The following is an 8,933-nucleotide window of genomic DNA, read 5'->3' on the forward strand; positions in this document are numbered from 1 at the left end:
GAGAGGGAGAAGGCAAGAGGCAGAGCTCGTTCTGGCCTAGAGAAATGGTTAATCATTTAGGTATAAATCTCGACAGCGCTGCCGATGCTGCTGCCTGCCTCTGTTGCTGTTGTTGCTGCTGCTTTTGTTGTTGTTGTTGTTGCTGTTGCGTCTCTGACAAATGTTGCCGCTTCCAAATGCGCCGTGGGGGCAGGCAAACACATTAACGAGCAACGCGGCCAACGCGATCGCATTCAAATGAAGCTGCCCCCAAGGAGTTAAGCCAAGTTAAGAGAGGGGGGTTAGAGGGGGGAGAGGCGAGAGGAGAGAGGAGGAGGAGGGCGAAGTACTCTAGGCTGAAGAGCTGAAAAATTCCTAGAATTGTGCGCGTCAATTGATTTACTCAGCTGCGTGGCAAGCACAAAGAGGGAGAGAGAGAGAGAGCGAGAGGCAAGAGAAGCATGCAACGTGTGGCGGGTTGATAACTTTGAGATTTGTTATATTTGCTTCATCATGGCACAAACGAGGCACAGTCAGAGACACACACACACACACACACAGATACAGATACATTCAAAGCCTAGACTACAAGCTACAAGATCATCATTATCATCAACCACATCAGCTAATGATCATTGATCGCTGATGATCATTTTGTGTGCCGCACATTAAAAAGCAAGTTTCTCAGGTGTTTAAAAGCGTTTAAAAAGAAAACCGACGCAAAACGTAGACGCAGCTCGTTGTTGGCTCGGAGGTTTTGGCCAACAACGAACGCGCTGTCGTCTGGGCAAAGACAACAATAAACGCAGTCGGCGTCGCAGTCGCAGTGGCAGTCAAAGTCGCTGAGCCAAGTTAAAAATATACACGTACTTTTTTTTTGCCTTAATGCCAAGAGCCAGTTAAAGCCATGATCATGATCTCGACAGTTGCCATGAAAATGGGACAGAAAGACGGACAGAGACAGCGACAGAGACAGAGTGGGAGAGAGAGAGACGGAGAGAGAGGGAGAGACGTGAAGGTTGCCCAGGTTGGAGGTGGAGTTGGAGTCGGAGTTGGAGATTTACTTAACGAAATCAAGAGGAAGCGCGTAGGATCGACTGTTAACCTAGCTGTCATACAGCATTGATTGCTCGCAGGCATTGGCCAAAAGGAACGCAGGCAGCAGGGTGAGGGGAGGGGGAAGGGGGAGAGCAAACAGTTGGCTTGATTGCAGAGGGGGCATCAGCAAGAGGGGCGAGGCAGCGAGGGCGGTACACACACACACACACACAACAAACAGTGAGACAGACAGCGAAGTTTTGGGCCAGGTTTGTATGACTCAGCGTTATTTTTGTTGTTGTTGTCCCCTGCTCCGCCTCTTGTTGCTGATTTCAGTTAACGATGTCGATGTTGAAGCCTCAGTCGCAGTCTCAGCTTCAATTTGAGTTACGTTTTGGGTTCTGAGGGGATTTTTTCAACAATTTTTTTATTTTGGGTCTATAGCCAAATGTTAAGTGCCTGTTTTGATTGGTTTGAGCGAGATTATGGTCAGTGATTGAGAGGGCTAAGCATTAGCAAATGAAGAGAAACTGATTATTAAGCTGAGACAGCAAAATGAGAATCCCCCTCCTCCCTCCCCCCGCGAGAGGTGATTAAGTCTTTCTAAAACTACAGCTGATTAAACAGTATTATTCGAAAAACTTGCATTGCATAATTATAAGCTATATTACAAATGTTTACACTAGAATCATTTGAAAATTATAATTCAATTACAACTTTTATTGTAAGCATTTAAACTGATTTCATCACATTGTTTGTTTTTTATGGTTGTTTCTATTTTTATAACTTAATAAGCATTGCTTCTAAGTTTTTATTGGAAATTAAGTGTGTTTTAGGTACTCTTTTATTCCACAATATAAAATTGCATTCTTCTAGTTTTAATGCTTTAATTCTTTCATAATATTTTGGACTCTGACTTTTAACTTTTTGAAAAGAAAAAGCGTTTAAGGTACTGTAATTTATCTTAACTTTTAATTAATTAATTAATTAATTAATATTGCGCATTCCAACATTCCATTTTTCCTGATTTAGTGGAAAGTATGTTTTTAAGAAGTGCTGGAATATGCTTAAACTAATCTAGAAAGTGGAAAATTCTATATTTGATTTTAAAATATTCCACATTTCTGTTTTCCATTCTTTCAGCTATAGTAAAAAGAAAATATTCTGCTTTCGACTTTCCACTCTTCCAGATAAAGTGAAAAGTAAGTGCTGGCATATACTGGAACTACTCTAGAAAGTAGAATATTCTTGTGAAAAACTGAATGTCTTGGAACTTTGAATTCTAATATGACTTTTCTTTACAAATTTACAGAAATTTGTTAGCAGATGAACCTATTTTAATACAGTTCTCTCGATGATCTCATTTACCAACTTTGTTAAAATCACGTTCCGGTCTTCGCCTTTGAATTGTTTAAATAAGTCGGAAGGCATTCAAGTGCAGCGTATCCAATTGAGGGAATTACATTCCACCCCAACATCCCATATTCCAAGATGTGAATGTGTAATCTGTCCAAAATGGGAAACATCTGTTAGCGGAAACGCACCTGTATTGGCTTTGTACTGCTGCATTGTTTAGGCCATATGCAAAAACAGTTAAGGTGTTAGACGAGGCGTCAGCACGGCGACGACGGAAGAGGAAGAATGAGAAACCCTTTCGATGAATTAAGCAGATTCTGGAAATTCCGCAATATGTTAACGTCTCAGGACCAGATGAGTATATATATAGAAATAACAACAACAATAACAGCAACAACAATGGCAACAACATACGCATTAACAATGAGCTGCGAGTTTTAACACCTGTGTGCCAGAATGCACTTGCAACCTGTCCCAGACAGCGGCAAGGGGAGGGGGATGAGGTAAAAATCTATACAAATATTTGACGTGAGGTGAATAGAACGAAATTTGCATTTGTCGGCAAAAGAACAAAAACAATACACAAAAGGCTAAGCAACAGGTAAAGCTTGCTGTTGTTGTTACGGTTGTTGTTGTTACGGTTGTTGTTGCAGCGGCAAGATCATTAACACATTTATGCTTGGCGGTTGGCCATCCTCTCAATGCAGATTAGCAAAATGGTGCGAAAATCCATCAAAAAACACACAAAAAAAAACAAAAATGTTTGGCTTAGACGTTGCGGCAACAGTTGAAAGTGGCTTGGAAATGGCCATGGAAATGCAGCTGGAAATGGCATTGGAGTGTGGCATGTGGAATGCGCTGGAATTCAGTGGCTTAAGACACGTTCGAGTGACAAAAATGTCAATTTGCATTCGATTCTTTGAGTCAATGTTCAATTTGGTGGCTGTTAATTGCAATTGTTAATTGAATTGGCTACAATCACTGCAACAACAGCAGCAATAATAACAACAGCAGCAACAACAGCAACAGCTGCAACAACAACTACAACAACATTGAAAGCCTCGTTCAAGCTCAAGAACACACCTTAAACTTTTTGGCCCGCTTTTCGTATTGTTGTTATTGTAATTGGATTTTTAAAAGCCAGGCCAACTGGCAACTGTTAACTCTGGCAACTGGCAACTCTGGCAACTGGCAGCAACAAGTTCAGCTCTGACAATAATGTCCAGCATCCAGTTGTCGCCTTTGCTTCCAGTTCAATGTCAATTTCGATTCGTCATCCGCAGCTGCGTTGATTTCTCGAGCGACCTCTCCAATCTCCAGCTATAGCTACAACTACAACTCCAGCTCGGTTTCCAGTCTCTGGTTCTTGTTTGTTTATTTTTATTTTTGTTGTAGCCGCTTTTATGGCCATGTTAACTTTGGACTTGGCTTTTAACACAGGACCACCGTCGTTGACCATTGAACGTGCGGCTTACCCTTGCCTCCAATCGGGGTTCATTCTACTGTAATTTATTGATATTGTGTGTATGTGTGTGTGTGTGTGTGTCTCCCTGTGTGTGTGTGTGTGTGTGAGTGTGTGTGGGCTGCCTAGAGGCGAACCCATGAGCTTCACTGTGCAGCTGCTGCTCAGACTGAAGCTGAAGCTGACAATGGCATCATTGAACGCCCACACAACTATAAATACTCTCATAAGTAATCTTCCCCCCTTTCCAGCAGTGAGATCAGTGCTGGGAAACAACTGGAAGTCCCCATGCAGCTAGAAATCCCCCAAAGACGGCATCTTATGTAAATACGTTAATAGTATAACAGTAGTACAGTTTACTAACACACCTGTTTTTTTTTAAGTCAGACTTTGGCATTTGTTCAATTTACTATCACATCAATTATTTATATTCTTTTTCTATTTTTTTTAATTCCGTATTATTAAATTTACGCTCACATTAAAAAAGGAACATTTCTATTCTAAACTTATTTCTTAGAAGCCTATTTCAATTGAAAATCGTCAAATCATTTCGCTTTAAATTAACTTTCCCACAAGTTTAAAGATATACTTAAATCAAATATTTATAAATGAGATTATTTTTTAAAGATTAAAGAAAAACATTTGCTAGCTCCATATCTTAATCTTTTACAGACGATACCTATTTACATAGTAAAAACAATTTACAACTCTATAAACCACTTGTAAAACAAGTTTTCTGCTGTTAAAATCAACAATTAACTCATTCCCTGTTTAGTTTAGGGTCAAGGGATTATAACTACATACATACAAAGAAAGCAAAAAAGATCTCTATCTTGAAGGGTTGATGAGTTTGTCAACGGATCAACAGGCGGGTGAAACATCATGTATAATAAACTACCCTCAAGTCTTAATAAAATCATTTGATTATTTTCAAATAATTAACTAATTTAAATTAAATGTAATTAATTTTGCTTTTATTTTAAACTAGTTATTTTTATTAATAAACGTTTTACATTTGATCAACGATACATACATGCATAGATTAATTTGTTTAATCTAACAAATGTGCAGACATAAATTTCTCAGTATTCGTCAGTGTATAATACGCTTTAAACCACTGTGCAGTCGTGAGCATGCGCATTTATTGAGCTAATAACTCGCTCACTTCGCTCTCTCTCTCTCGCTCTCGCTCGCGCTCTTTCCTTGTCAGTTGAATGGGAAGCTCTGCTGGAATCGGAATCGGAATCAATTCCAATTTGTGGAGCTTGTGCTGGTGCTGACTTGTTGTTGGGCCTGGTCCAAGGCCATCTGCTGTTGGTTCAACAACATCTGCGACGGTTGCGGCTGCTGTTGTTGTTGTTGTTGTTGCGGTTGTTGCAGTTGCATGGGCGATTGTTGCATCGTCTGCAGCAAAAGTTCGCCCATTCTGGCACGAAAGCTGACATTCTGCATGGGCGACATTTGCTTCATCAGCGGCAGGAAACTAACCAGAAAGTTGTAGTCCGAGTCGCCCACGTGCAACACGTTCTTGCAACGCGCCAAATCCTGGCTGGTCGACTGCATCAGCTGCTGTTCCTCACGCTCCAGATTCTCCAGAAAGTTAACCTGCTCATCCACACGCTTGGCACACTGACAACCGCTCGCTGCAGCGGCCGCAGCAGCAGTGCCCTGTGGCAAGCTGGGATTCACCAAGGAAGGTGGCACCACCTGCTCCTCAGCGGCAGCGCTGGCCAGCGAAATGCTGTGCGAGAGTCGGCGGAGAGCTTGCGGCGTGGTCATGCTCTGGAATTCCTCCATGAGTGCATCATTATCCGCCTCCATTTCATCCGACGGCATTGACTCCGCCTTGAACGGCAGCGTATCCTCCACCTCCGCGCTCAGCTCGCAGTCGTCGTCCTCGTTGTTGCTGCTGTCCGTGCGCAGCCGGCAACCGTCCAGAAAGCTCATCGCCTCCGCATAGGACCATTGATGAGTTGGCGATGTTTGTTGTTGTTGAGGTTGCTGTTGTTGTTGCTGCTGCTGCTGCTGAAAGCTGTGGCGGCGATGTTGTTGCCGGCGATAGCTGCAGCGCAGGTTCTTCCACTTGCTGCGACAGAGTTCCACTGCGCAAAATAGTGCGAGAGAGAGTGTCAGTTGAAGAGAGAGCGGGAGAGTTTACTTGACTTGGCGACTCTGACTCACCTTTGGCACCCAGTGCATCTGCCACGCAACGCCATTGTCGCTGCGTCTCCACACGATTCGCGTGCTCCGGATGGTTGGCATCCCAGAGAGCGGGACGCTGCCTTACCTCGTTGATCAGCCTGTGCATGTCCATTTGCCTGCGCCTTTATCAGCAAACTGAAATGACAACAACAACGCCGCAGCAACAATGCAGCTGTGCCCACGAGAGAACGAGAGCGTAACGACTGCGACTGCAAAGCAACGCGACGCGACGCCGGCGTGGCGCTCTCACGCTTACGCTCACACTCACGCTCTCTGAGAGGCTCTCAAAAGATGGCAAAATAATAAAAGCTGAGCGTGCATTGCTGTTGTTGTTGTTGCTGCTGTTGCTTATATGTTTTCCTCACGTTCTTGGAATGTATAACGTGATTACGTGACTGTGTTTGTAACAAGCCGCAAAGAGCATTAAAATTAAATAGAAAAGAGACAAAATTGTTTGCCGCAACTGCAATAACTAAAGCGATTAGACTATTAAGTTTAATCAACACTTTTATACAAACTGATGCACATTTATTTATATATGTATATTTATACTTGTTAGTGTATTTAGACTTCGTTCACATTTAATGTCGCTTTTATTCTGTTATTCGCAATGTTTTCAGCGTCGTTTCCATTTCACACTGACTATTGGCTACAGGGTGTTTAAAGAGTTCCCCGTTATCTCAATCATTTCTGCTTGTTTGTTTTCGTTCTTCGCTCTCGCTGTCGCAGCCATTCGTTGACGTTGGCGTTCGTTTTGGCGTCGGCGTCGTCACTCTCTGTGCAAAAACAATGAATCGTTCCAGACATTGAACTTGACGCACACCGGCAATGACGTTGCTTGCACAGTGTCGCAAAGTGCATATAAAAGATTGAAACTGTGATTTTAATTGCACAGATTACGAAAAATCAGCATAAAGTTATTTACTATCGGCAGACTTGAAAATGTTCGCACTGCTGGCAAATCGTTCGATTGCCGATTGTCGATTGCAAAATGTTGCCCAAAACGGCAGCTTGGCAACACATGTTGCTGGCAGCCGGTTGCCGTTGTTGTTGTTGTTGCTGCTGCTGTGGCTGCAACAAGTGGACGCTGAAAATATGCGACAGCAATTATCTTTGGCAACGGAACGGACCATATCCATATGTGCACGACTTTCGTTTAGCATTCCGTCTCCGTCTGCGATCTGTGGCAAGTATCTCAGTATCTGAGTATCTGAGCTGACTGTGTTGCAGCTGCTGTCAATCTGTTGTCCGTTTTGGTTGCTCCGCTTTCAAAAATTTCCATGTGTCATTTCAAAAATGCAAATATGGACATGATCTGGCAACGTTGTGCGCGTTGTCTTCTCTGTCTACGTTATTGTTGTTGTTGCTGCTGCTGTCATCGTCGTTGGTCGGTCCAGGTCGTCCGTCAGTTCGTCAGGCACACTGTGACAGCTAAGTGACGTCTAAATTTCGTACAACGAAATGATTATGGAGGCATTTATGCATGCGTACCATCGATCTTGGCCAGTTCTCAATGTGGTTGTTATTGTTGTGATTGTTGTGACTTGTGCTTGCCGCAATTGATTTGTAGCTGCCCCCATCCAGCTGCCAGCCACAACTGCAACTCCAACTCCAAATCACATTCAAAATCGACTCTAGTCAATGTCTGTATTCAAATTTCCAGACAGATTCTTATAAGCCCAGTCTTCTGAGTTGATCTCCAGCTTCAGATCTCAGTTCAACTCTAAGCCGTCGCAATTTATGATCGCTTTGTTTAGTACGGCGTAATCGCGAATGCTTTGCATATGCTTAAAATATTTACCAGCAGCTGTTGCTGGCATGCACAGCAGCAACATTAGTCAGCATATACCCTGTATATTAGCTTTTTTCCATAAATGGTATGCCAATTATTTTATCTTAAACTGTATAGTTATTAATTAATATAATTAATTGCAGTTGCCATGCATAAGCTTATAAATACAGCAGCTGTTGCTAGTACAGCTACAATATAAGTGCTCATGTACTCTGTAAATTAGTTTCTACCATAATTCATATATCAATTATTTTATATAATAGTTTATACTTAATAAAAAATAAAGCTAATTGCATTTGCATTGCATATGGTTGAAAAACTAACAACTATTGCTAGTACAGCAGCAATATTAGCGCCTGTATCCCTGTGAAATACTGTTTTTTTTAGGAAATGCTAGGACCTGTTTAATAGTTGTTAAATCCAGTTGCTTTATTAATAAAAACTAAATGTTTACTGTTTTCCTGGCATTTCTTTTGAGGTTATGTAAGCCGAAACTTGATCAGTTAGAGTTAGTTTTATCTTTATGGCATCATAAACTTAAGCGGAAACAAGTGCAATAATCTATTAAACTATAAACAAATAATAATATTTGCATTTACAGAGAGATATGTTACAGTATCGATTTCGACTTGAATTTAATATTTAATATTAGCATAAAATAATCATGTTAAATAAATGCGAGGGCAGATAAACAATAAATATAATACAACTGTTAATCTTATTGTAGTAATCGTTAATTCTAACGCTCCATAAGCGTCACTTGGCGATTGCCGTTGTCGGCATTTAACTTGGCCATAAAATGTTGCTGTCGTCGTCACAGTTGTTGTTGTTGCTGCCGTTGTTGATTATTATAACAAATTTGCATAATTATGCCGCTTATCTTGGCCATATGTCTAGCCAATAGCAGACACCAGCAAGTCGACAACTTTTGACATTGTAAGCAGCTGTTGTTGTTGTTGGCTTGAATTGCTTGGAAACAGCAACACGCGCCGGCAATCGACAGTGACACCCACATGCTGCTGTTGCTGTTGCCACTGAACATCGCATCTCCCAACGGCAACAACAACAACATCTACAATTGAACTTGAGCTATGCAAACAACTG

At 41.8% G+C, this 8,933-nt stretch overlaps 1 protein-coding gene across 1 annotated transcript; it reads right to left on the bottom strand.

Annotated features, from left to right (window-relative positions):
• Positions 1-5,012: 5,012 nt before the first annotated feature.
• On the bottom strand, positions 5,013-6,235 carry LOC117788586 (putative mediator of RNA polymerase II transcription subunit 26). The gene is made up of 2 exons (XM_034627376.1): positions 6,017-6,235; positions 5,013-5,937 (listed from the first exon to the last, which is right to left on the bottom strand). Exons 1-2 carry the CDS (start codon positions 6,147-6,149, stop codon positions 5,081-5,083), a joined length of 990 nt encoding a protein of 329 aa, XP_034483267.1. The 5' UTR covers positions 6,150-6,235; the 3' UTR covers positions 5,013-5,080.
• Positions 6,236-8,933: the final 2,698 nt, after the last annotated feature.

The sequence above is a fragment of the Drosophila innubila genome (genome assembly GCF_004354385.1).
Source record: "Drosophila innubila isolate TH190305 chromosome 3L unlocalized genomic scaffold, UK_Dinn_1.0 0_D_3L, whole genome shotgun sequence".
Classification (NCBI taxonomy): Eukaryota; Metazoa; Arthropoda; class Insecta; order Diptera; family Drosophilidae; genus Drosophila; species Drosophila innubila.

Bases quoted from the DNA above. Each gene is read 5' to 3' on its own strand.
- LOC117788586 (XM_034627376.1), bottom strand. From the start codon at position 6,149: ATGGACATGCACAGGCTGATCAACGAGGTAAGGCAGCGTCCCGCTCTC. The intron at 5,938-6,016 runs GTGAGTCAGAGT...TATTTTGCGCAG, and splicing joins AGATGCACTGGGTGCCAAAG to TGGAACTCTGTCGCAGCAAG.